The sequence below is a fragment of the Corticium candelabrum genome, chromosome 2 (genome assembly GCF_963422355.1).
Source record: "Corticium candelabrum chromosome 2, ooCorCand1.1, whole genome shotgun sequence".
In the NCBI taxonomy this organism is placed as follows: Eukaryota; Metazoa; Porifera; class Homoscleromorpha; order Homosclerophorida; family Plakinidae; genus Corticium; species Corticium candelabrum.
The window spans coordinates 9,797,804-9,825,435 of record NC_085086.1 but is presented as its reverse complement, the minus strand read 5'-3'; the positions used below and the strand labels follow the sequence as shown (position 1 = coordinate 9,825,435).

General features: G+C 41.2%; 3 protein-coding genes and 1 long non-coding RNA gene across 6 annotated transcripts; 3 read left to right on the top strand and 1 right to left on the bottom strand.

The window, feature by feature from the left end:
* The first annotated feature begins 3,006 nt into the window (after positions 1-3,006).
* On the top strand, positions 3,007-11,880 carry LOC134198208 (complement C3-like). The gene is made up of 39 exons (XM_062667557.1): positions 3,007-3,204; positions 3,305-3,471; positions 3,585-3,806; positions 3,878-3,939; positions 4,002-4,031; positions 4,095-4,152; positions 4,211-4,290; positions 4,349-4,391; positions 4,654-4,738; positions 4,798-4,912; positions 4,976-5,191; positions 5,492-5,752; positions 5,919-5,972; positions 6,032-6,253; positions 6,310-6,465; positions 6,532-6,603; positions 6,767-6,857; positions 6,917-6,958; positions 7,019-7,192; positions 7,249-7,372; positions 7,434-7,662; positions 7,724-7,988; positions 8,128-8,175; positions 8,249-8,413; positions 8,475-8,606; positions 8,670-8,864; positions 8,926-9,161; positions 9,229-9,321; positions 9,382-9,586; positions 9,645-9,850; positions 9,916-10,083; positions 10,147-10,206; positions 10,276-10,409; positions 10,473-10,587; positions 10,649-10,729; positions 10,790-10,895; positions 10,963-11,067; positions 11,135-11,271; positions 11,355-11,880. Exons 1-39 carry the CDS (start codon positions 3,137-3,139, stop codon positions 11,733-11,735), a joined length of 5,403 nt encoding a protein of 1,800 aa, XP_062523541.1. The 5' UTR covers positions 3,007-3,136; the 3' UTR covers positions 11,736-11,880.
* A 49-nt stretch (positions 11,881-11,929) lies between these two features.
* On the top strand, positions 11,930-15,454 carry LOC134198209 (uncharacterized). Of its 2 annotated transcripts, XM_062667559.1 has the most exons (3): positions 11,930-13,727; positions 13,788-13,952; positions 14,010-15,454. In XM_062667559.1, exons 2-3 carry the CDS (start codon positions 13,855-13,857, stop codon positions 14,944-14,946), a joined length of 1,035 nt encoding a protein of 344 aa, XP_062523543.1. In that variant the 5' UTR covers positions 11,930-13,727; positions 13,788-13,854; the 3' UTR covers positions 14,947-15,454. The 2 variants fall into 2 exon arrangements, with proteins under 2 accessions (XP_062523543.1, XP_062523542.1); XM_062667558.1 differs by having other exon boundaries at positions 13,788-15,454.
* Positions 15,455-15,479: 25 nt separating this feature from the next.
* LOC134198211 (uncharacterized) lies at positions 15,480-16,942 on the bottom strand. 2 transcript variants are annotated; one of them, XR_009972800.1, is made up of 4 exons: positions 16,638-16,942; positions 16,486-16,554; positions 16,225-16,425; positions 15,480-16,156 (listed from the first exon to the last, which is right to left on the bottom strand). It is a non-coding gene; the product is annotated as an uncharacterized LOC134198211 (long non-coding RNA). The 2 variants fall into 2 exon arrangements; XR_009972799.1 differs by having other exon boundaries at positions 16,486-16,942.
* Positions 16,943-17,017: 75 nt separating this feature from the next.
* LOC134198091 (complement C3-like) lies at positions 17,018-27,558 on the top strand. The gene is made up of 40 exons (XM_062667422.1): positions 17,018-17,155; positions 17,466-17,632; positions 17,718-17,924; positions 17,988-18,049; positions 18,108-18,137; positions 18,201-18,258; positions 18,323-18,402; positions 18,460-18,502; positions 18,651-18,735; positions 18,801-18,915; positions 18,986-19,201; positions 21,130-21,393; positions 21,478-21,531; positions 21,598-21,816; positions 21,869-22,024; positions 22,079-22,150; positions 22,306-22,396; positions 22,467-22,508; positions 22,571-22,741; positions 22,802-22,931; positions 22,998-23,226; positions 23,285-23,497; positions 23,562-23,613; positions 23,800-23,847; positions 23,921-24,085; positions 24,147-24,278; positions 24,342-24,536; positions 24,598-24,833; positions 24,901-24,993; positions 25,057-25,261; positions 25,320-25,525; positions 25,591-25,758; positions 25,822-25,881; positions 25,951-26,084; positions 26,148-26,262; positions 26,324-26,404; positions 26,467-26,572; positions 26,640-26,744; positions 26,813-26,949; positions 27,033-27,558. Exons 1-40 carry the CDS (start codon positions 17,055-17,057, stop codon positions 27,420-27,422), a joined length of 5,433 nt encoding a protein of 1,810 aa, XP_062523406.1. The 5' UTR covers positions 17,018-17,054; the 3' UTR covers positions 27,423-27,558.
* The last annotated feature ends 74 nt before the right edge of the window (positions 27,559-27,632 follow it).

Below are 27,632 nucleotides of genomic sequence, written 5' to 3'. Positions count from 1 at the left end.
GTGTGTGTGTGTGTGTGTGTGTGTGTGTGTGTGTGTGTGTGTGTGTGTGTGTGTGTGTGTGTGTGTGTGTGTGTGTGTGTGTGTGTGTGTGTGTGTGTGTGTGTGTGTGTGTGTGTGTGTGTGTGTGTGTGTGTGTGTGTGTGTGTGTGTGTGTGTGTGTGTGTGTGTGTGTGTATGATCCCACACAAGAGCTTGAGTGTATAGCCATTTGACATTCCTAAAATGTTCCTAATTAGCAGTATAATCTAGACGAATGGTTTTATAACACAGATTTAAAACGGTGATTATCTGTTGTTGCATGTTAATTAATCCAATGCATCTAAGTTGGTACTTGTTGAATTTTATTAATTATATTATTCTATTTTAATATTTGAAATTATCTCATGAAATAATACATTCACTCTTTTACATACATAGACACTGCAGCGTATGACTATTAGTAATTGCATTGTAATCAGGGCTATCTGTAACAGCTTAGCCTAGGCCTCCCAGACCCGTGTAGTGCCTATTTAAACTCGTCCTCTTACACGGCTCTGTGAGGCCGAGGCTAATAACGACTAGTGTTCAACTGTGAAAGTCTGACCTTTACCATTTTTCTTATTGAGCAAATAGTTGTTTGGTAATTGCATTCACTGCTTTCTTTACGTTTGAACAAATTGCTGGTGTATTTCTTTGCTCATTACAGGCAACGAGTGGTTTGTTGAATTGTAGGGTACTCCTAATTTATTAATGAGAATCCAATTTCCAGCTGCTATGTGATTTTGGTGACGCAAACATTTTGCGAAGTGGGCTGCTATTGTTGTCGAATTCTATGATGGTCACAGCTGCACACTGAGTGCTGGAAAGATGTAGGTGGGAAGGGTCTGGCTACGTGAGGCTAATTGCAGACCAAGTGGCTACTTTTCTGAGTTGAGAATAGGACATTTTATGCTACATGTGCACAGTTTTGGGTTTCGTGAATTATAACTTTGCACTTTCTCAATACTTTTATGCAATACATGTAATTAATTAATAAAAATCTAATTGCTGGCTGCTGTGTGATGTTTGTAACACAAACATAATTTTTACGATGTCGGCTGCTATTGTTGTTGAATTCTATAATGGTCACAACTTGACACTCAGTGCAGTACAGTATCTGCAGCTGGGAGCTAATTGCATTGAGCATGTGGCTGCTTCTGAGTTCAGGATAGGACATGTTATGCTGCATGTGCATAGGTTTGGTTTTTCTGAATTATAGTGCACTTTCTTAATGATGGCATGTCCACTGATAACAGTGATGACTCTCTTTAGTGTCCTCTGTGTCTCTGGTGGGATTTAACACCTGCTTTTGAACGGCATTCCTTGCCACAAGATTGGCAAACAAATGACTTGTTGGTAGGAACAATTTGTTCTTTCCGTTTCTGACGTTGAGCTTGAAGATGTCTAATACGATTTTCTTCAAACTGTTGGAGTGATGAATGGCAGAGAGATCTCCAGTTGTTCTATCACTGGATAGTTTCTCAAAATGCAGGAAGTCAATCCCACAAGATTTCATATTAGCCTTGATAGAATCTTTATAACGTAATTTAGGACCACCTTGATGAGGATGGCCCTGTTCCAGTTGACCAAAAAGGAGTTGTTTGGGAATTCTATCATTAGGCATTCGAGACATGTGACCAGCCCAGCGAAATTGGCATTTCCTAACAAAAGATTCAATGCCACTGATGTTACAACGAGATAACACTTCTGTGTTGGGTATATAGTCAGTCCACTGGATTCCACATATGCGGCGAAGACATAACTTTCTTAATACACTTATGCAATTAATTGAATGGTTATGCTCTGATCAATATCTAACACATTCGGTCATACTTCTAGGCATCGTGATGCACTGATACGCTTAGTGCTTGATTACAAATTGTGTTTGGTTGCTTTTATTAATATCAAGTCAGCTAGTGTTTCAGGTGCATAAATACGCATGCCCAATTAATTTTCTAGATGCGTTTTATCTTTGTTTGAAACTTGTGCAGTATACCATATCAAGGTAAATTGGCATCTTACATTCAACAAAAAACACTCGTCAAACTCGCCAACTAGGTTTCTGGAGTTGCATTTGCAGCGCCAACTTCAGCACCTCTGGTAGACTAAACCGGAAATTTGAAATCAACGTCAGTGTCAACAACTTAGCATGTACTATCACCTACAAGCGAGAGGCTTTCTTTAGTGTCTCGAGTCACTCGAGTTAATAAACACGCAAAAACCGCGGCTCTACGCAATTTGACGTCCTAGCGGCCAAGCCGTGGTTGATAATACATTTAATTAGATGGCTACACCTTGCGGGGGAAAGTACCATATCTGCATATTGTGGTTTGTCCATCCTGTTAATTAATTAACACGCAGAGGAGCTTGAAAAGACGGTAGAGAGCGCAACACAAACGCAGACTGTTTTTCTTGTTGTTCACCCCGTGTCTGCACGCGTGCATGCATAGTCTTTGTCAGGACACGACAGTGGAAGGTGTGCTAGTAATCGTGCACGCGTACGTGCCAGACACCAACATTTTCTACCGTTTTGCTAAATCACTACAACTTTACTAGTCTACTCAGTTTGTGGTGAATTCCTGTGTGAACGCGCTAAGCCACTCTACTAGTCAACTGCACGGTGATTGATCCGTGTACATGCAGTCTCACACTATCTACTCAGTAATTAATTATATGCGTTGATTGGGCGTGTCTCGACCTCAATTTGCATTAGAAACGGGTAGACGCGGTAATGTCTGCTAGTGAACTAAAAAATTGAACAAGCCACGTGTGTATACAGAATGTGGTGCAGACTACAAACGATCTCTAGATGCGGTATGAAGACTTGACGTCGTATTTAACGCTCTTGCACAATGGCGACCATTGTTCATTGTTCTCACTAGTGTAAACTTGTATGTAAACAATTTGCGGATATGTGGGCGGTGACTATGGCTCTTCTGCCCGGAAGGTCGCGACCTTTCACCCACTAACGACGCGCGACTGCACGCGTCGACAGTTTGATCACGACGTTCCGTGGCCACAATTGTCTAGCAAGCGGAAGAAGGACCGGCGCCCACGCAGTCGATCCTTACTTGAGTGTGTGAAGTCGGATGAGGCAGTCATTGTGCGATCAGACGCGATGATGATACTTAGTGTTTTCATGCCCGTCGTGGCTGCTTTGTGGTTTACTTCTGCAGATGCTGCTGGGTATGTAGAAAGCTCTGCGTTAGCCCTAACTCACCTTGTCTAGTCCACCCTGCAACTGCTCTGTTAATTAATTACCTAACGGTCTTACTCTGTTTTCTAGCAACTACTTTGTTGCACTGCCCAGAGAGTTGCGCTGCTGCAAGGAGGAGAGAATTGTTGTTTCTGTTTTCGGAGTAGGAGCTGCAAATCGCATCCCGACGAAATTGGAAGTGACAGACGAGAAAGGCAAAGTTATTGTGACGACGAATTCGTCGCCTGTTGCACAAGGTAGGAAATGAATGAGACAATGCAGTTAATAATTAACATAGAACAGCAGAGTGAACTCGTTCTCTGTAGTAGCAATCTGGGTTGTTAAGGGTTGTTGTTTTTTTATTTGGCAGGCACTCCGGTTGAGTTTGCTCTTGCCATACCTTGTCAACATATTTCCACTCCATACGTACGAGACTCGCAAGGACGAGTGAAGCAGCGTTTCGTTAACGTCCGAGCTGTGAGCACGCACGGCATCTTGTCATTCAACAAAGTGGTGAAGGTAGGAGTGAGAAACAGTCCGGAATTGGTTCTCATCCAGACCGACAAGCCGATCTACACAGAAAACGATGATGGTAAGTTGAGTGCTCTTAAGGAATCAGTGTAGAGATGTTCACTGTGTGTGTGTGTTGTGTGTGGTTACTAGTGAACATCCGAGCAGCTGTTCTTGGCTGCAACTTTGCTCCTTGCTGTGGAGGAGACGCTGACGTAATGACTTAAGTTGTAAAATATTGCGCAACGTTATTTTACTCTTTTATTCTTTCTTGCAGTGTGTTTGCGACGTTTTGTTGGACGTCAAGGTTTGTACAGAATTGAGGGTGATTTATGTTGTGGAATACTGCAATGTATTGTTCGTTCTGTAGAATCCTCAGGACATAGTTGTTGAGAGACTCACTATTAAATCATGCTCCGCTCAAGGAAGTAAGAAAATGTGAAATTAAATTCTAGATGTGCATCTGATTTGAAGCTGTTGATTTAGGTATTCAGAGGACTACCTTGAAGTTGGGTTTGGCTCCTCTTGAGGGTGATTGGTCGATTGTTGCTAAACGCAGCTGTGATGTGAGAAATGATGTTGTGATGTAATGAATGTGGTTGTGATAGTCGCTCTGTTTGTCAGGAAACTGTGATTTCAGAAACTGGGTTTGAAGTGAAGAATTACGGTTAGTTAAATCATTGTTCAGCTAGATGCCCTAGCTACATTTCAGGGATGCAGGACACGCACGCACACGCACGCACACGCACGCACACGCACGCACACACACACACACACACACACACACACACACACACACACACACACACACACACACACAACACACACACACTTAAAGTGAATGCATCTACAATATGAAACAGCCAGGCTGTAGATTTATTACCTAACTTCACATATCGTTTCTCTTGTTTATAAATGACTTTCTTTAGTTCTACCTCGTTTTGACGTTGTTCTAAGACCGCCAAAATTTGTGAAAGCAGTTGCTGACAATATACATATTGGTGTGACAGCAAGGTATGAAATTTTTGATGGAGTGCTTCTATTGTATGCATCATCTTGATTGGTCTTTGTAGATATACTTATGGCAGAGGTGTACAGGGAAAACTGATTGTGAAAGTCGGTGTCTGTGATGAGGAAACAACAAATCTTACGATCTTTAAGTATGCAGAGTTTGACTTGGTTGAAGATGTAAGTAACTACTTTGCTTTGCAATATGGTTTTGTTCGTTGAGTTGTTTTTTCTTGTGGACAGGACCAAGGGGATAAGACAGTGACATTCCCTAATAAGGGGTATGAGGGTTTCCCACTAGGCAAGCACTTGTGCGTGGTTGCCGAGGTGACGGAGAAGGCTAGTGGCATCAAGTTCTTTAAGATGGACAACTCTGCTGTGTTTACTGACAATCCCATCAAGCTTGATTGCGATCTTATGTCATCATTTTACAGACCTAATGTTCCTCTACAGATGCAGGTAAGTAAGAGCAAGTTTTACTTGGATATGTATGGGCTGGTTCTCATACTTACAACAGACAGGCACACAGACAATATTATTTCAGTATTGACAGACAAACAGACAGAGAGACAGGCAGACAGACAGGCAAACAGACAGAGGAATGGACGGATAGACGGACAGACTGACAGCACAGACAGACAGATACATAAGAGGGCAGACATGGTAATAGATGTCCAGTTTTTCATTAAATAATTAAACAGTTTACGTAAAGACTTATAGCCCGTTATTTTCGCAGCTGAGCAAATGCTTGCCTTACAGGTTCGGGCTCGTTTTCCGAATGGGGAAAGTGTGAGGAACGTTGAAATTTCAGTGACACAGCCTGATGGTAATGTCAAGAAGAAGTCAACAAGCGATACCGGAATAGCTGATGTGGCCATCAATGTGGGAAGCCCATCCGGTGATATTGAAATTTTGGTTAAAGCCAAAGACCAGGAACTTGGAGAGAAATGCAAGTTTAGGGAATTTTGTTCACGGTGCAGACAAATTTCAGTCAGACCGAAATCAACTGACAAACTGAGGGTAAGAGAACAATGGCATTTTTTCAACACACACACACACACACACACACACACACACACACACACACACACACACACACACACACGCACACACCATTTCAACACACATGACAGTTAGCTAACGACTAACTTTATGACCTAAATTTTTACCATGACTTTCTACTTAGGTTGGTGACAATGCTGATTTCGAGATTATAAAGGGCAGCGGTGACAGCAGAATAGTAATTCCAATTTTGTATTTGTTATATATCTAGTTATTTCATTTATATTTGTGAACTAGTTGCAAAGCACAGCTGTTGTCGTTGCCAGAGGAAGCATTCAGACATCGCAGTATTTTCAAACCGAGAACGGTCCTGTTACTACCTTCCAAGTCCCGATTACTCCTCAGATGGCCAATCGATTTTGCATTGTTGTCTACTATATTGACGACACGTGTGGAGGTGGAAGTCAAGTTGTTTCTGACTTTACTTGCGCTGAAACGGACAAAACTTGCGGAAATGAGGTAGTGAAATGATTTTGTGTGTGTAAAGAGTTACCTAATAGACGCATGATTTCTAGATCTCACTTGAGATTGTGGGCAGAGACGAGATTCAGCCTGGCGGAGACTTGAAACTTGACATTAATGTTGCATGTCCCCACTCTGATGTTGCATTGCTGGCTGTGGACAAAGGACTCTACATTCTCAATAGTGAAAACCGTTTGTCACGTGATAAGGTGAAAATGTGTTTACATGTTTACGTGAATAGTGAACCAATAAGTGTAAGTGATCTTTGGAAACAGATGTTTGAAGCTTTGGATGGATGTTCAACTTCCTGTGGACAGACAGTTGCCAGCTCGGACGGAATATTTGATGTAAGATTCAGACTGTAATGGAAGTTTGCATGTTACATCACGTTAGATGATTGTATTGACCGGCTGCATCTCTCACCATTTTGTATATTACATGATGACAAAAAAAGCTAAAGTTTGTAGACATTAGTTGATTCTGTCACTTACCGGTATGTTGTACCTGCAGGTTGTTGGATTGACTGCTGTGTCTGGAACAACCCTAAGCCCACAATGCAGTTGTTGCACAAAGTCTTGCTCTCAAGTCTGTCTGAGAGACGGTAAGTTTTATTTCTAACTTGAATTGTGAACGTCTGCATTGGAATTCTACTTGCTTTAGATGCTAAATGTTCACGCAGACGTAAGAAGCGGACCCCAGCAGGTTACAAGTGCAGTTTACTTGGCTGTTTGACTGTAATTGACCATTAATTGTATTTTCCAGTTGAGTGTCCTGCATTGAAAAGAGCTCTTGCAGAGAATGGAATTAGTGACAACATTTTAAACAGAAATAAGTTCTGTTTAGCTGAGTACAGAAAGCTGGTTGATGGAACATCAGAACTACTGAAAACTACAACAAGAATAGAAGCTTACGATCAGTACATCTGCTGTCTTGGATGTGAGTCTGTTACATAAAATTTGTAGATTATTTGTTGATAACGTGTGTTATTGCAGATGATCCTAGAGCACGAGCTAGCGGTCCAGCATCCTTAGGTCCTAATGATGTTGACCTGTCACTTGTTAGACGAAGAACACATTTCCCACACGTGTGGCTAAATACGGAAGTCATGACTAATGGGTTAGATTTCTTGCAAGTCTGGTTATTGACTCAAATTGTTATTATGTGTTCATTTCTATAGCAATCACAATTCAATCAGAAAACAGGTGACAGTTCCCGACTCTATTACCGAGTGGTCGATCTATGGTCTGGCTCAGTGCTGTGCTACTGGATTTTGTGTGTCTGAGCCTGTTGAACTCACCGTATTTAAGCCGTTGTTTGTTGAGTGTCATTTGCCTTATTCTTTCAAACGTCAGGAGCAAGTGTCAGTTGCATGCTCTGCTTATAACTACAACGCTAATGACCAATGGGTAAATTTGATTTCAATTCATTTATTATAATTTAATAGATTAATGTGCTTCCTACTTTCAGGCAAGTTTGAAAATTATAAATCCACCTGAGAATCTTTGTACAAGTGCCGGTACAGGAAAGGAGACAGCGCCTATTCAGTTCAACGTTCGAGGAAAAGACACAAAGACAATACTTGTACCATTGATGCCTCTCGATGTGGGCATAACAAAGCTAACTGTCCGGATGATTACTGAACTGGGAGGAGATGAGATAGAGCAAGAAATCAGAGTTGTGCCTGAAGGAGTTACAAGGGATTATGATTATACAGCCGAGTTGGACCCTCAAGGTACACAACACACACACACACACACACACACACACACACACACACACACACACACACACACACACACACACACACACACACACACACACACACACAATGGAATCAATCAAAAGGCTAATTTTTCTGTTTTTATGCTTAGGTCTTAATATGAATGTTAGTGGGGGCTGCAGCATTGCACAAGCTCCAGGTATGGTTTATGATTTACAACAACTGTGTTGATGTTTCATAAGCAATTGATTAACTTGAGGGTATCATTTTAGATCTTCGAGTTGGCAGATGTTTTAAGTCAATCCTCCACGATGGCAGCTGTGGTGATCCCATTGAAGGCGATTTCACAAAGGACGAATGCTGTGTAGGACAATCTGACAGTTCGGCTTTGGCTTTCAGTGATGGCGGTCAATGTGAATTGTGTCCTCCAAAGAAAGGTAACTGATGCCATCTTGTTAGTATCGTTGTATTTGGTGGTTGAATGAGTCACTTGAATAGAACTACATTTGTGCGGAGGAGAGTGCCCTTGCGCAGGAAAGAATCAAAACAGAAAACAGATCAACTACTTTCATGTTCGAGCACCGGAGGACTTCATTTCTGGCTCAGAGAAAGCCTGGTTGGGAGTTAATGGTATGGCAATGATGTGGATGGGTTTAGTGTCGCTATTGTGGTTGATTGCTAATGTTCTTGCAGGAAAGTACTTCTCGATTGATGAGCATATTGAAGGTGAAGTCGATCCTATTCAAGGCATAGAGGGACTGCTGAGGATGCCTCGTGGATGTGGAGAACAGAGTATGTTGCGCTTTGGTCCAAACTGTGCGGTCGTGTCGTTTTTGGCTGCCACTAATCCAGGCTCTGAAAAAGGTCATCTTCCTCTTCTCAAGCAAGGTTTTTAAACATGCGGCTGATTTGGACCTGTCGGGTTTTAATCATGCTGAATTGTCTACAGGTTACCAATACCAGCTAAGATATCGCAAAGCAGCTACTGGGGGATTCTGCGTGTGGCAAAGTCATCCATCTTCAACTTGGTTGAGTTCGTTTGTCTTGCGAACCATGTGTTGCGCACGAGAGTTTGTTGATGTTGATCCCAATGTTGTGTCTGGACTTATCAACTTTCTTGGCACTCGTCAAGATGCTTCTGGAAAGTTTTTGGAACCCAACAGAGTTTATCACAGAGAGATGGTGGTATGTAATGTATTTTGATATGGCAGTTGCGTTTGTTGTCTGCATCGGTTTGTTGTGTACAATATAGGGTGGTGTACAAGAAGGTGGTGTGTCAATGACTGCCTACACAACTATGAGCTTACTTGAGTGTTGTAGTCCCGAGGAGAAAAAAGTGCTAATTGTAAGAGCTAATTTTAATACTGAAAGTGTGTTTCTTTTACAATAGCGCTTTATTATCTAGCCTAGAATCTGTCCTGCTGTTACGTACATGCAAAACGAAGTTCGAGCCAATCGAGTTAACCGACCATATGCCCAAGCAATTGTCTACCTGGCGTTGGTGAAGGCTTGCAACTACTCTGATTGTGGCATCTGCAAAACCGAAAGTGTGTGTGATGCTTCTGTCATTCATAAACTGCGAAGTGAACTGTTTGCAAAGGCAAAAATTGGTATGCTTATCTTTTATTATTTCTTGAGATACAACACAAGCTATTATTTTTTGGTTAGGTGACGATGGATCGAGGCATTGGGAGGCTGACACCTCTGTGGGACAGGCTTACTGGTATAGACGAAGACCTGCAGCCATCTCTGTAGAAATGTCTGCTTACGTCCTTGAAGCCTGTCTCGTTGTGTCTGACTGCCAATGTGCAGCTTCAATTGCCAAATGGCTCAACAGCGCAAGAAACTCACGAGGAGCTTTTGTATCCACACAAGTAATACAATCTTTCGTATTGTATTTGATTCTCCACATGCTAATTTTGCGACTATGTTGTGTTAGGATACCGTTGTTGCTCTGAATGCTTTATCCAAATTTGCTGCTGGATGCGGCGTGTCTGTCAATCATCCTCCGGATCTGTGCGTGACAGTGAGGAGCAAGACTACAGGAGAGGTTGTGACGAATTTCACCGTTAACTCTGCAAATGCTGCTCTGACACAACGCGTCGAGGTGAGAAAGATTGTCAATGTAGTAACATTTATTAGTAGGAGATAAACGAGTTTCTTGCAACAGGTACCTATCAACGACGTCTACGAAGTGGAAACCTGTGGCACTGGACTGGGACAAACTATTGTGAGATAACTAAACGACATCAGATGCAATGTATGGTCTTAACTTATCATCATCATCATGTTCTATCAGGTTCATGTTGAGTACAACGTCCCTGAAACTGGATTTGAGGAGTGTGCATTTAATCTCAGCGCTCAAGCTGATGTGGTTGGTGTTAAGAACAACCTTGAAGGAGACGGTGCAGCAGAAATTGGCTTTTGTGCCAAGTCAGAATGATTTGACAACATTGATATGTAGCATTGTTAGCTAATGGTGTCTATTCATGTTAGATATTTGGGCAAAGATTGTACAAGCATGGCTATTGTTGAGGTGGAGTTGCCCACAGGATATCAGGCATGTGATCGTCGTATTAATGACCAAGACGATCCACTCTGTCTCAATGATGTAAGGCATACACACCTATTCATTGATGTCTAACTATATAAATACCTTTTTGATGCTGCAGATATTGTCTGCTAGAGGTGAACAGTTGAAGTTCGATAAATACGAGATCACTGACAAATCAGTTGTCTTCTACTTTGATCAGGTTTGTTCTAGATTGTGTAATAGTTTGCCTCTATTTTATCTCTAACTATTTCTATTGTAGCTCTGCAACAATGTAAATACGTGTCTTAAGTTTAAAGCCTTCAAGAAGTTCGAAGTCTTGCATTCTCTGCCTGTCAGCATCAAGGCTTACGACTACTACGAACAATGTATGTCCTCACAGATTTAATGATGATTTTGTATTTAGTTAGTAACAAATGATCGAATCTGTTGCAGCTATCGAATGCACTCGGTTCTACACATTGGGTGGTGGAAGCCCAGAACTGTCATTGATTTGTGACAACAGCAATGAAGGTCAACCAGTGTGTGTATGCGGGGCAGGTATGAATAACTATTATAGATAGAAATGTATTTGAGTTATATCAACTATGAAATTTGCTTTCAAAAGGTCGATGTCCCAAGCTTGAGCCGATTGATAACAGGCTGTGTAACGCTTGTGTCCATCACCACTATGTGTACAGAGTTCGTGTGCTTAAGGAGATTTACTCTAACGGCTGGTGGAGATATAGAGTCCGTATTGTAGATGTAAGTCTTGCATTCTGTGTCAGCATTCTTGCTGGCTTCCTTAGCTCTGTTTCAAATTTCAATAAATGCTTTTTGTTTCTTAGATTTTGAAACCTGGAAGTGCTCAACTGAAAACTGATGACAAATTTAGTCTGTGGCTACCCGCCATTTGCAAAAAGGATTTCCAACTAGAGACAGACAAGGAGTATCATGTCCAGGGAAGAGACGGCAAGAAATTCGTTCTTGATCACAACTCTCATGTTGAGCCGTGGCCGGAGACGACGGTCGATGATTGCGAAGACATACAGAAGCAAGATTGTATCAAAAAGCCATGTAAGAGCAAGAAGGGCAAGGCCCGTAAAACTTGCGAGAAGAGACGTAGAAAGAGGTGTCTAGAAAAGTGCAAGAAATACGTTGACTTTGAAAATTACGTTACTACTCTAAAAGACGGTGGAGCGTGTGAGTCCAACGATCTATGTAACTAGAAGGAGTAATTGAACATTGTGAAGAAAGACTCATTAGTTAGTTTTGGTTCATCCTGATCTTTTGTTAACGTTTAGTGTATCAAATAGTAAGATTTTACTGTGAATGATCAATTGGTTTATGATGAATAAATGGATTTCATTGAAATGGTGAGAGTACAGTCTAGTCGTCAGAGGAGAGAGATGTCTGTGTTTGCAAATCAGTAGGTAGCGCACGTTACTACTCCATGGTATGTGAACGCGCGCTAAAGGATACTCTCCGACCGTTGAGAGCGTTCTAAAATGATGGTTTCCTGAGGGCAGTGTGCCTGGTAGGTACCTTCAGTTTGAGCCTGTCAAATACATAGTTAATTGTGTGTCTGAATAGTGGTAGTATTAATTAGATGTTTGACCTGTTGAAAGTAATTGAACTAGCAACTGAATTGGACTCTTTAGTAAGGTCATCAGTTTGAGAACCATTGATGATGATGATTGGTGATGGTGGTTGTTGTTGTGGTGGTGGTGTTAGTGCTGGTGGTGGTAGTGTTGGTGGTTGTGGTTGTGGTTATGGTAGTGGTGCTGGTTGTGATGTGATGGTGGTGCTGCCAGATGGATGGAATAATATACTTGTCCAAGTCACTAATATTTAATTGAGCAATCTAAAATATTTGTAATCGCAAATCATTTGCAACAAGTTTTAACGTTATTCGAACAATTTGTTTTAATTAACCTGTTTGAAATTTACGAGAGAGTATAGTAGATGGGCTTCTCAAAAAACCTTCTACAATTGCAACTCGGATCTAGTCTGATTGTTTTAACTTTATCAGTCAGTCTGTCTGTCTGTCTGTCTGTCTGTCTGTCTGTCTGTTTGTCTGTTAGTGACTATGTTGTTTGCAAGGACTCATTTGTATGTAAAAATCCTAGCATGTGTGCAAGTAGAATCTGTATGAGAATAAGTTATCTGTGTGTGTTTTGTCTGTCTGTCTGTCTGTCTGTCAATTTCATTTATTGAAACACGAACTCTACGTTACATTTCTAACAGTAAATGCAAACAAGCTACTGAGTTCAGCTTCAGCTTAGAGCAAGCTACTTTGAAGTCTCTGTCGTGTATGTTCTCATCTACTTCTCCAGAGAAGACATGATTCAGCTTGTGGAGGATGACTTTAGTGTTACAACGAGTCGTAAGATTATTGAGAATTGCTCCCTCCAAAACATCTAAAGTCAAATTTTTTATTATAGCCTTAATTAATGTGACTTGATCTTCTGACTATTTTGTTTTATTAGTTGGTAGCTTCTGATCCCCAAGTTCCAAAATGTTCAAATACCAGAGAAGTCAGTGTTTTCATATCTGTCTGTCGGTCTGTCTGTCTGTCTGTCTGTCTGTCTGTCTGTCTGTCTATTTATCTGTTTGTCTGTTTGTCTTAATTCATTTGTGTGTGTACAAGAGTCTTACGTTATGTCTGTCTGTATGTCTGTCTGTCTGTCTGTCTGTCTGTCAGTCTATTTCTATGTGTGTGCAAACGGCAAAATTAAAGTCGTTTTCTAGAATAGACCTTTTCACAGGGCGTGGCACCAACAACGTCATCAACTACCGCGGCGTCAATTTGGTTCTCTTTTGATGCATTGGCGTTTGCTAACCGCGTGAGTCTAGAGCCAAAGCAACAATTTTTCTTTTCGAACTTTAATCGGTGCGTATAGCGATGCATCGAATTAGGTGAGGCCTCATTAAGACTCGGCTCTTGTGTGTTTTGCGTGTTTTACGGTGATGAACAACCTCTTTCTGATCTCTTTCGTGACTCTACCGCGTCATTTTGAGTGATGATTTAACATTGAGACTTGACAGACGTCAAATGCGGGTACAAACGTGCGTACGTAATCTATGATGCGTGTTCTGTGTGGTACGCACTTACCAAATGGTTTGGTTTGTACCTCCTGAATACTTCCTAGAAAGTGCATCGTCTAGGGAATGTCTGACGTGAAGAGGAAGTCTTTAGACAAGTCTGGTAGTACTGAGAGGTAAGAAGAGATGCATGATTTCATCATGAGGTAATGTCCTCAGCTGTGGCTGTCATATAGATAAACCAGTCACTCAGTGTTGCTGTACTGTGTTTTATTTCTTGGAGCGTGTAATTGCCGTTCTATCATGGTTATGTGCTGTGTTCCTGGATGTACCAATGTATCTGCCAAGGGGAAATATTTGAAGTTTTTCAGATTTCCTTCAAATGAAGAGGAACGTCAGAGGTGGTTAGAACAGTTAGGACTTGATGATGTCTCGACCAATGCCAGGGTATGTGGTAGGCATTTTGTTCGTGGAACCAAATCAACAACAGGAGTAATACCAACGTTGTCCAAGACAAAGCCACCTTTTTCTGTTGCTGCAATAAAGCGATCCAGAGTTAGAGCTTCTTTTACATGGTCACCATCAAAACAAACTCCTCCTTTGAAAAGGCTTGCTGCAAGAGTTATTTCAAGACCAAGAAGGCCTAAATCTTCTACTCCTAAGAAGAACGTTGCAGCATGCAGGCGGTCTCTAAGTCTTATTTCCCCAATACGGGAACATGAAGACAGAGATGTGGATGTTGCAGAAGACTTTGAAGACATGTTTCACAGTCTAAGTATTGATGTTGAGCCTCACTCTGACTGTGCATCATGTTTTGAGCTGCAGGAGGAATTAAAGGAAAAAGAAAACTGTATCAAATTACTTGAACAGCAAATGTCTAGTGGCGAGAATTGGAGGGTTGAGGCAATTCAAGATAATGATGAAAAGACGTTCTTTTATACTGGATTTCGCAGCTACAATGATTTCAAGGGTTTTTTCAAGTCGTTAGAGTATGCTGCCACTTCACTGAAATATTGGTCACAGAGACATACAGCATTTACAGAGAGTAAATCAGCAAAACCTCGTTCTCTTTCACCTCTAAATGAGTTTTTTCTGACAATGGTTCGTCTTCGTTTGGGGCTAGAGATGAAAGACCTTAGCTACAGGTTTGGCTTCTCTCTTTCTCAAGTTCATAATATTTTTGTCACATGGATAAACTTTCTCTATTGCCATTTGAATGACGTTGACTGGTGGTTGCCAAGGGACACTCTACGTCGAAGTTTACCGCAGTCATTTAGAGAGGCTTTCCAAAAACCACCTGCATCATTGATGCAACAGAGCTTTTTACAGAACGTCCTTCAGATATGGGTTTGCAATCAGCTTTCTTCTCCAGTTACAAACACCACCACACTGTGAAAGCATTGGTTGCAATATCGCCATGTGGTCATGTCATGTTTGTGTCACAACTATTTACTGGTGCTATATCAGACAGGGAACTTACCAAGCAGTCTGGTTTTCTTAATAAATTGGTGCCTGGAGACCAAGTCATGGCAGACAAAGGATTTATTATTGCCGACATTCTCATGGACGTTGGGGCATCTCTTGTGCTACCTCCTTTTCTAAAAGGAGGAGGTCAGTTTGCCGAGGAGCAAGTCATTAAATGCCGGCAAGTGGCGTCTCTTAGAATCGATGTAGAAAGGGTGATCAGACGGATAAAGAACTATAGAATTTTACAAGGCATAACACTTAGTTCAAGTATGGATCTTTTAGATAAGGTATTTACTGTATGTTCGTATCTAACGAATTTGCATCCACCTCTTGTACGGTAAATTTAATTTTGTAGGGTAGATTAATATTAATTAGTGTCATGATATTAAGTTTTGTTTGGAAAAGTAAATATATTGGCTTTTGTTATAATTCTGTACTCTTGTGTGTCACATGTTCCAGAATACATCACACTACCACTTGCTGTTCAATTTCATTTTCAATCATTACAACATTAATAGTACAAACAGAACTCTATCTACTTGCTACCTAAGGTCCAACATGGGCAAGCCAAGTGGAAACCTTGGTGAAACTATTTCTGCTAATACACACTTGTCATAAAAATTTTCTAATTTAGGCAAGCATTCCTGTAACCAAAATTTATGTTTATACTTAATTCGGTCTATAAATATGTCATATTGTGTCCATACAACAAGTCACACCAGTTCCTTCCTGTTATGGCCATCTGACCTTGCACCTGGTAGAAATACTTGTGCCTTCTATTCAAGTGCAACTGGCCATCCTTCCATTGACAGTAGAAGCCAGGCATCTGTGCAGCTTCAGAGATCGTTTTTGTTCGCATTGAATATGGACACTTGATTTCAAGCACACCATCTGTGTCATCAACGTTACTTGGATCATAGATTAAACCATCTGGTGATGCTCCCAACCATCCACGCTCTGTATCAACAAAAAATCCACATTCCGATACCTGTATTCCTGCATGACCTCTTCGACGCTGCATTTCAAGGTAAACTAAGCGAGCAACTACCTCATTATCTTGGCCCCACCTTATTGCAGGCAGCCATGTTGGTATTTTTGTATAACCTAAAATTCTCTTTACCAGAGGATCTTCGTGACTCTGTACACAGAATTAAAACTAGTCAAGCAATAGTGGCAAACAAGCACATGCATTGTCAGTTATCTCACCTTTCAATAAGAATAGACTTTGTTCCAGTTGTTGAAAGAGCAAGGTCACTGGCAATAGTACGATGTCGTTGTAAGAACATACAAAGATCTCTTTTTGTACACATCTCAGGACTCTTGCCAAACACTGAATCTACGAGCACTTTGGAAAACGACATGAAGGAAAAGTAAACACAGTACAGCAACACTGAGTGACTGGTTTATCTACATGACAGCCACAGCTGAGGACATTACCTCATGATGAAATCATGCATCTCTTCTTACCTCTCAGTACCACCAGACTTGTCTAAAGACTTCCTCTTCACGTCAGACATTCCCTAGACGATGCACTTTCTAGGAAGTATTCAGGAGGTACAAACCAAACCATTTGGTAAGTGCGTACCACACAGAACACGCATCATAGATTACGTACGCACGTTTGTACCCGCATTTGACGTCTGTCAGGTCTCAATGTTAAATCATCACTCAAAATGACGCGGTAGAGTCACGAAAGAGATCAGAAAGAGGTTGTTCATCACCGTAAAACACGCAAAACACACAAGAGCCGAGTCTTAATGAGGCCTCACCTAATTCGATGCATCGCTATACGCACCGATTAAAGTTCGAAAAGAAAAATTGTTGCTTTGGCTCTAGACTCACGCGGTTAGCAAACGCCAATGCATCAAAAGAGAACCAAATTGACGTTGCGGTAGGTGATGACGTTGTTGGTGCCACGCTCTGTGAAAAGGTCGAAGTGCAAGTGTAGGCAGGTATTAAGCTGTTACATGCGTGGTGCAAGTTAGCAGGCGGAATGACACCCACGCAGGTGCGCCGACTTGACTGTGCATAGTAGGATGATACAGCAGTGTGCGTTCAGTCACGATATGATGATGGTGCTCAGTTTTGTCGTATCCGTCGTTGCTGCTCTGTGTTTCACTGTTGCAGACGCTGCTGGGTAAGTGGATCATTGTGGTAAACCTTCCCCCCACCTCCCACTGTAACAGTGGCGGTCTCCGCATGCAAGATAAAGGGACCAGGCTCATGGCTCCAAATATTAGCAATTAGTATTAGTAGCTGTGGCCCTTTGAACACTGTCTAGTACTATGAACTTAAATATAGATCTCATTAATCAGCAGTTCTTGTCCCCAATTTTGGAGGTCCATCCACACCACTGTAACATACATCTAGTAATTCACTAACTAGATCACCTTGCATAATGCTGTTTTTCGTGACGCTATGTAACATTTGTCATGCTGTATTCGTAGCAACTACTTTGTTGCACTGCCCAGAGAGCTGCGCTGCTGCAAGGAGGAGAGAGTTGTCGTCTCCGTTTATGGCGTGGGAGCTGCTCATCGCATCCCGACGAATTTAGAAGTCGTAGACGACAACGGCAAAGTCGTTTTGACGACTGATCCTACGCCTGTTGCACAAGGTAACAACTGAATATGACATTGCAGCAGAGACTTTGACAATAGCAGAGGTAAGTGGTTATTACTAGACTTGCTTCTATGTGGCAGGCACTCCGGCTGAGTTTGCTCTCTCCATACCTTGTCAGCATATTTCCACTCCTCAAGTACCCGGAAAGCAGCGTTTTGTTAGCGTCCGAGCTGTGAGCACGCACGGCATCTTGTCGTTCAATAAAGCTGTTAGGGTAGGAGTGAGAAACAGTCCGGAATTGGTTCTCATCCAGACCGACAAGCCTATATACACAGAAAATGAGGACGGTAAGTTAAATATGCTCAAGAATTTGAGTGTAGTGACGTTCACTGTGTGTGTGGTTATTACAGTGAACATCCGAGCGGTAGTTCTTAGCTGCAACTTTGCTCCTTGCTGTGGAGGAGACACTGATGTAATATGTTTGTCACAAATTATTGCAAAACCATTTTATTCCGTTCTTTATTTTGCAGTGTGTTTGCAACGTGTTGTTGGACGTCAAAGTATGTATACAATAGGAGATGCTTTGTGTTGTTGAATACTACAATGTATTGATAATTCGGTAGAATCCTCAAGACATCATTGTTGAAAGGCTTGATATTAAACCATGCTCAACACAGGGAGGTGAGAAAGTCTTAAGGCAATGTAATATCTATGTCTGCATCTGATCTGAAAATTATTGATTCAGCTATCCAGCGAATCAACTTTAACTTGGGTTTGACTCCTATTGAGGGTGATTGGACAATTGTTGCTAAACGCAGTTGTGATGTGAGAAATGTTGTTATATTCTATTAAAAGTGGTTGTAATTTTTTTCTGTTGATTAGGATATTGTGATCTCAGAAACTTTATTTGAAGTGAAAAATGATGGTTAGTAAACAGTGTTCATCTAGATCTAAACACGAACACACACACACACACACACACACACGAACCTACAGTTTTGTAAAACGAGAAATGTGTTAACAAAACTCTAGAAACCTCCAGCATGTTTATGACAGACTGATTGTTTCTATAGTTCTGCCTCGTTTTGAAGTCTTTGTAAGAGCACCCAAATTTGTGAAGGCAACCGATGAAAATATACAAATTGTTGTGACAGCAAGGTATTAAATTTTCTTGTGGTAGAAGCGCTTTATTCTGCATGCATGATCTTTATTGGTCCTTGTAGGAATTCTTATGGAAAAGGTGTACTTGGAATACTGAATGTAAAACTTGGTATCTGCAAGGAAACAACTACTAGTGTCGTGGTCTTTAGGTCAGAACAGTTCCTAATACTTTCATCTGTAAGTGACAACTATGCTTTGTAATATAGCGTTGTTTATGCGACATGCAAAAAGGTTTTCTTATTGACAGGATCAAGGGATTAAGTCGTTGACATTTCCTAATGCAGGATATGACGTTTTCCCATTAAGCAAGCACTTGTGTGTGATTGCTGAAGTGACAGAGAAAGCTAGTGGCATTAAGTCTTCTTCGATGGATAACTCTTCTGTGTTTACTGACAATCCCATCAAGCTCGATTGTGATCTTATGTCGTCATTTTACAAACCTAAATTGCCTCTACTGATGCAGGTCAACAGAAGCATGCATGTTCTGCTTAGATTTGTTTAGGCTGGCACTCAGAGACCTACAGAAAGCAAACAGGCAGACAGACGAAATTGTTATAGTGCAGTATTGACAGGAAAAGAAACAGACAGACAGAGAGTGAGACGGTGGGCGGGCAGGCGGGCTCGCTGGCTCGCTGGCTGGCTGGCTGACAGAGAGACAGACAAAAAGACATACTGTACAGACAGACATACAGACAGACAAACAGGCAGAAAGACAGACAGACAGACAGACAGACAGACAGACAGACAGACAGATAATTTAATCTTATACATGTTTAACTTGTACATATGCTAGGATTATTAAGTACAAATCAGTCCTTGAAAACAACAAAGTCATTAACTAATGGACTTGACCTTGAATGTGAAATCAAATAATCTATGTAAATCACCATGATTAGGTAACATTGAAAGTTTTCTAAGGATGACTTTGGCATTGCATCTTTGGAGAATTGTAGAAAATCTTTTTCTCCAATACCACACGAACATTGAAGCATTAAAATTGGCTTCTGGATTTGCTGACTGTTGTGACAAATGCTGCAAGAAATACTCTGCCTTTGTGCCCCACCTCCTAAAATGGTCTATCACAAGAGGAACACATTGATACATATGTTCCTGGAACAAGCTCTTCTGAATATTTTTTTCATTTTCTTTTCTTCTCTTGTCGCAGCCGCATGACCATTTTATATGCTAGCCCTCCTAATAATGTCCTGAGTCCACGGATGAGCCAGGGACACATCAATATCTAAATTCTGTCCAGTATTTGGATCAAACATTGTAATGTCTGGACGGTCTTTAGTGTTGATGCATTGATGTCTTGGTTCTGTTTGATGGGGAAGGCAAATGTCAGGCAGGCACTCACTCCATGCTCCCATTCAAGACTGAATTGTGAGACCACAGAGACAGACAGACAGACAGACAGACAGACAGACAGACAGACAGACAGACAGATTTGTTTTATTGTCATCAAACGTCACTACTTACATCACTTGCTGCAGTACTAAAAGTTCTACTCTCCTACTGTTCTTCGTTTTAATTAATGAATAGAACTATGAATGGCTTTGTCCATCTCTAGCTTGTCTTGTCCATCCAAACAATTCAATGAAAGCCTAGATAGCTTTCTTAAAACAACTCTACTGTTACATTTCTGAATAATCACAGAAAATCTTCTTCTCCAATAGCTTCTAAACGCTGCTTCATTTTTCCTTCCCAGCATGTCTTTGGACTTCTTTGCAAGCTCATTTAAAAATTCCTCTGCTTTGGGTCCCCAACGACCGAAGTGTTCGAACACCAGAGGAGTAACAAAAGGCTTAGAACCATCTGGTAATGATTCTTTGCGATACTTTACTTCCTTCCTTGCCTCTCGTTTTGTTGCTGCATATCCACATGTCGTGGACGCTCCCTTGATGGTATCTTTGCTCCAGGGATGAGCCATAGCAACATCTATCTCTTTTGTTGTTCCTGAGTCTACGTCGTAAAATGTGATGTCTGGTCTATCTTCAGTGTGGATGTATCTGTGTCTTGGCTCAATCTGGTGGCATATGAGCAAATCGCTGAGACACTCGCTTCATCCAGAAACTAGGGTGTTGTGCGTCCAGACAGACAGACAGACAGACAGACAGACAGACAGACAGACACAGATGGACAGTAGTTTGATGCAGAATTGCATCATACTTTGATGTCAGAAATAATAATTTTTGACAGACAGAGGAAAAGACAGACAGAAAGACAACAGACAGACAGACAGAGACAGACAGACAGACAGACAGACAGACAGACACAGACTAAAAGATACACAGACAATGCAAGCATGTTGATATGTCTGCAGTTTGTTTGAACATGCAGTTTGTTTGAACATATCATTTGCTTGCATGACTAGATCTTTTGATATTACAGGTTCGAGCTCGTTATCCAAGCGGCGAAAGTGCGAGAAACATTGAAATTTTAGTGACACAGCCTGATGGTCTAATCAGAAGCAAGACAACAAGTGATAATGGTATAGTTTTTCTTAATATCGACGTGGGAGACCCAGATGGAGATATTGATATTCTGGTCAAAGCCAAAGGCCAACATCTTGGAGAGAAATGCAATTTCAAGAAATTTTGTTCACCGTGCAGTCATCAAATCACAGTCAGATCAAGTTCAGTTAGGAAACTACAGGTAAAAGACTAATCAGTGTTAGAGTTATCAATCAGCAATACTTTTATGACCCAACTATATCTTCACACAATGAAATTTTTTTAGGTTGGCAGCATTGCTAGTTTTGAGATTATCAAGAGCAGCGGTGATAACAGAATAGTATACATTTCCCATTTGTAGCTGTTATAGATTTGTTTTAATTTATTTGTGTTTTCTCCACTGTAGTTGCACGTCACAGCTGTTGTAGTTGCCAGGGGAAGCATTCAGTCATCTCAGCATCTTCAAACCAATAACGGTCCTTCTACTAAATTCTTAGTCACCATCACACCACAGATGGCCGATCGATATTGCATCATTGTCTACTACATTGATCAGTGTGGAGGTGGAAATCATGTTATTTCTGACTTTACTTGCGCTGAAACGGACAAAACTTGTTCGAATGAGGTAGAATAGGTTATTTGTATTTGTAAACAGTTACCTAATGGATCTCCTTTAGATCTCTCTTGAGATTTTGGGTAGCAAAGTGATTGAGCCTGGCAGAGACTTAAATCTGAGCATTGCAGTGGCCTGTCCACATTCTGATATTGCATTACTGGCTGTGGACAAGAACCTCTACAGTCTCAATATTGAGAACCGGTTGTCACGGGACAAGGTATGAATGTGTTTGCGTGTGTACATGAATAGTGGTGACTTTTATATCTAACAGATGTTTGAAGCTTTGGATGGATGTTCAACTTCTTGTGGTCAGACAGTTGCAAGCTCAGACGGAATATTTGATGTACGTTCGCATGGTACAATAATCTGAGATGATTGTACTGGGCTGATGCATCTTTCTGACAGTTTTGTCAGATACTGATGCTTAGTAATAAAATGGTTTAATGAGTTTGTATATTAGTTGACATTCTTTCACTTAGCGTTGTCTGTTATTTGCAGGTTGTCGGATTGACTTCTGTGTCTGGGACAAGTCTAAACCCACAATGCAATTGCTGCACAAAGTCTTGCTCTCAAGTTTGTCTGAGAGACGGTATGTCACTGGTCTCTATAGCAACTAGCATTATAAACAAATCTTAATGAGAATCTATTTGGTTTACTAGATGTTACATGTCCAAGCAAACGTAAAAAGCGGAACACACCAGGTAAAAATAATGAGCAGTTTACGTGGCTGTTTGATAATAATCGACTATTTCAATTTTTCTAGGTCACTGTTCTAAATTGCGAAAAGCTCTTGCAGCTAGACGAATTACTGACAAGACAAACAGATTAAAGTTCTGTTCTGCTGAGTACCAAAAACTGCTTGCGGGAATATCCACTCTTCTAAATTCTACGACAACAACAGACGCTTACAATCAGTACATCTGCTGTCTTGGATGTGAGTCTGGTGCATAATTATTATAGATTGTTCTGTGGGTGATAATGAACGTCATTGCAGACGACCGTAGAGCACGATCTATCGTTGCAGCACCGTTTAATGATATTATTGGGTTTGCTGAGCTATCACTTATTAGACGAAGAAAGCATTTCCCACACGTATGGCTAAACAACGAACGGATCACCAATGGGTGAGATTGCGTGAATTCAATTGTGCTCCAAGGCAAAATTGCTACTAAGTATTTACTTTCATATAGCGACGGAAAATCGGTTACCAGACTTGTAAAAGTTCCTGACTCTATTACGAAGTGGTCGATCTATGGTCTGGCTCAGTGCTGTGCTACTGGATTTTGTGTGTCTGAGCCTGTTGAACTCACCGTATTCCAGCCGTTATTTGTTGAGTGTCATTTGCCTTATTCATTCAAACGTCAGGAGCAAGTGTCAGTCGAATGTTCTGCTTATAACTACAACGCTAATGACCAATGGGTAAATGTGATTTCAATACAAACATTGTTTAATAGAGTAATGCGTCTTTTACTTTCAGGCAAGTTTGCAAATTATAGATCCACCTGAGAATCTTTGCACAAGTGCCGGTACAGGAGAGGAGACAGCGCCTGTTCGGTTCAGCGTTCCAGGATTAGACAGGAAGACAATACTTTTACCATTGATGCCTCTTGATCTGGGCACAACAAAACTGACTGTCAGGGTACGTACTCAACTAGGAGGAGATGAGATAGAGCAGGAAATCAGAGTTGTGGTAATGATATTACTATTGCAAACAATTTACTTGTGCTATTTTTATGAGGTACGTAATGTTATAGGCTGAAGGTGTTAAGAGAGATTATGATTATGCAGCCGAATTAGATCCTCAAGGTACACAACACGCACCCGTTCAAACATGCACACACACACTCTCTCTCTCTCTCTCTCTTACACACACACACACACACACACACACACACACACACACACACACACACACACACACACACACACACACACACACACACACACACATGGAATCAATCAAAAGGCTAATTTTTCTGTTTTTATGCTTAGGTCTTAATATGAATGTTAGTGGGGGCTGCAGCATTGCACAAGCTCCAGGTATGGTTTATGATTTACAACAACTGTGTTGATGTTTCATAAGCAATTGATTAACTTGAGGGTATCATTTTAGATCTTCGAGTTGGCAGATGTTTTAAGTCAATCCTCCACGATGGCAGCTGTGGTGATCCCATTGAAGGCGATTTCACAAAGGACGAATGCTGTGTAGGACAATCTGACAGTTCGGCTTTGGCTTTCAGTGATGGCAGTCAATGTGAATTGTGTCCTCCAAAGAAAGGTAACTGATGCCATCTTGTTGGCATTGTTGTATTTGGTGGTTGAATGAGTCACTTGAATAGAACTACATTTGTGCGGAGAAGAGTGCCCTTGCGCAGGAAAGAATCAAAACAGAAAACAGATCAACTACTTTCATGTTCGAGCACCGGAGGACTTCATTTCTGGCTCAGAGAAAGCCTGGTTGGGAGTTAATGGTATGGCAATGATGTGGGTGGGTTTAGTGTCGCTATTGTGGTTGATTGCTAATGTTTTTGCAGGAAAGTACTTCTCGATTGATGAGCATATTGAAGGTGACGTCGATCCTATTCAAGGCATAGAGGGACTGCTGAGGATGCCTCGTGGATCTGGAGAACACAGTATGTTGCGCTTTGGTCCAAACTGTGCGGTCGTGTGGTTTTTGGCTGCCACTAATCCAGGCTCTGAAAAAGGTCATCTTCCTCTTCTCAAGCAAGGTTTTTAAACATGCGGCTGATTTGGACCTGTCGGGTTTTAGTCATGCTGAATTGTCTACAGGTTACCAATACCAGCTAAGATATCGCAAAGCAGCTACTGGGGGATTCTGCGTGTGGCAAAGTCATCCATCTTCAACTTGGTTGAGTTCGTTTGTCTTGCGAACCATGTGTTGCGCACGAGAGTTTGTTGATGTTGATCCCAATGTTGTGTCTGGACTTATCAACTTTCTTGGCACTCGTCAAGATGCTTCTGGAAAGTTTTTGGAACCCAAGAGAGTTTATCACAGAGAGATGGTGGTATGTAATGAATTTTGATATGGCAGTTGCGTTTGTTGTCTGCATCGGTTTGTTGTGTACAATATAGGGTGGTGTACAAGAAGGTGGTGTATCAATGACTGCCTACACAACTATGAGCTTACTTGAGTGTTGTAGTCCCGAGGAGAAAAAAGTGCTAATTGTAAGAGCTAATATTTTAATACTGAAAGTGTGTTTCTTTTACAATAGCGCTTTTTTTCTTTAGCCTAGAATCTGTCCTGCTGTTACGTACATGCAAAGCGAAGTTCGAGCCAATCGAGTTAACCGACCATATGCCCAAGCAATTGTCTACCTGGCGTTGGTGAAGGCTTGCAACTACTCTGATTGTGGCATCTGCAAAACCGAAAGTGTGTGTGATGCTTCTGTCATTCATAAACTGCGAAGTGAACTGTTTGCAAAGGCAAAAATTGGTATGCTTATCTTTTATTATTTCTTGAGATGCAACACAAGCTATTATTTTTTGGTTAGGTGAGGATGGATCGAGGCATTGGGAGGCTGACACCTCTGTGGGACAGGCTTACTGGTATAGACGAAGACCTGCAGCCATCTCTGTAGAAATGTCTGCTTACGTCCTTGAAGCCTGTCTCGTTGTGTCTGACTGCCAATGCGCAGCTTCAATTGCCAAATGGCTCAACAGCGCAAGAAACTCACGAGGAGCTTTTGTATCCACACAAGTAATACAATCTTTCGTATTGTATTTGATTCTCCACATGCTAATTTTGCAACTATGTTGTGTTAGGATACCGTTGTTGCTCTGAATGCTTTATCCAAATTTGCTGCTGGATGCGGTGTGTCTGTCAATCATCCTCCGGATCTGTGCGTGACAGTGAGGAGCAAGACTACAGGAGAGGTTGTGACGAATTTCACCGTTAACTCTGCAAATGCTGCTCTGACACAACGCGTCGAGGTGAGAAAGATTGTCAATGTAGTAACATTTATTAGTAGGAGATAAACGAGTTTCTCGCAACAGGTTCCTATCAACGACGTCTACGAAGTGGAAACCTGTGGCACTGGACTGGGACAAACTATTGTGAGATAACTAAACGACATCAGATGCAATGTATGGTCTTAACTTATCATCATCATCATGTTCTATCAGGTTCATGTTGAGTACAACGTCCCTGAAACTGGATTCGAGGAGTGTTCGTTTAATCTCAGTGTTCAAGCTGATGTTGTTGTGGTTCCAAGCGACATTGAAGGAGACAATGCAGCAGAAATTGAATTCTGTGCCAGGTCAGAGTGAATGGACAACATTGGTGTGGAGACGTGCTATCTAATAGTGATTATTCATATTAGATATTTGGGAAAGAATTGTACAAGCATGGCTATTGTTGAGGTGGAGTTGCCTACAGGATATAAGGCATGTGATCGTCGTATTAACGATGCAGACGATCCGCTCTGTCTCAAAGATGTAGGGCATACACACCTGTTCGTTGATGTCTAATTATGTAAATACATTTTTGGTGCTGCAGATGCTGTCTACTAAAGGTGAAGTCTTAAAGTTTGATAAGTATGAGATCACTGACAAATCAGTTGTCTTCTACTTTGATCAGGTTTGTTGTAAACTCTTGTAATATTGTTACTTCTCTACTATTTCTAGTTATTGCTATTGTAGCTCTGCAGCAATATTAATACGTGCCTTAAGTTTAAAGCTTTCAAGAAGTTTGAAGTCTTGCATTATCTGCCTGTCAGCATCAAGGCTTACGACTATTACGAACAATGTAGGAGTTGATAGCTCTAACTATGATTTTCTATTTAGTCAGTAATAAGTGATTGAATTTTTTGCAGCTGTGGAATGCACTCGGTTTTACACGTTGGCTGGTATTAGCCCAGAACTGTCAATGATTTGCAATAAGAGCAATATTGACCAACCAGTGTGTGTATGCGGGGCAGGTATGAATAACTATTATATATAGAAATGTACTTGAGTTATATCACCTGTGAAATTTGCTTTAATGTAGGTCGATGTCCCAAGCTTGAGCCGATTGATAAAAAGCTGTGTAACGCTTGTCTCCATCACCACTATGTCTACAGAGTTTACGTGCTTAAGGAGATTAACTCTAACGGATGGTGGAAATACAGAGTCCGTATTGTAGATGTAAGTCTTGCATTCTGTGTCAGCATGCTTGCTGGTTTGCTTAGCTCTGTTTCAAATTTTAATAAATGATTGTTGCCTCTTAGATTTTAAAATATGGAAGTGCTGGACTGAAAGTTGATGACAAATTTAGTCTGGAGCTCCCCGCCATTTGCAAAAAGGATTTCCAACTAGAGATAGACAAGGAGTATCATGTCCAGGGAAGATACAGCAAGAAATTCGTTCTCGATCACAACTCTCATGTTGAGCTGTGGCCAGAGATGACGTCCGTTGAGTGCAAAGACAAACAGAAGCAAGATTGTATCAAAAAGCCATGTAAGAACAAGAAGGGCAAGGCCCGTAGAACTTGCGAGAAGAAACGTAGGAAGAGATGCCTAGACAAGTGCAAGAAATACGTTGACTTTGAAAATTACGTTACGACTCTAAAAGACGGTGGAGCGTGTGAGTCCAACGATCTATGTAACAAGAACGAGTAATTGAAGATTGTGAAGAAAGACTTAGTATTTAGTTTTAGTTCATCCTCATATTTGGTTAACGTTTGGTGTATCAAATATTAAGATTTTACTGTGAATGATCAATTGGTTTATGATGAATAAATGGATTTCATTGAAATCATAAGAGTACAGTCTAGTCGTAAGGAGGGGAGATGTTTGTGGTTGCAAAATAGTACGTAGCGCACGTTACTA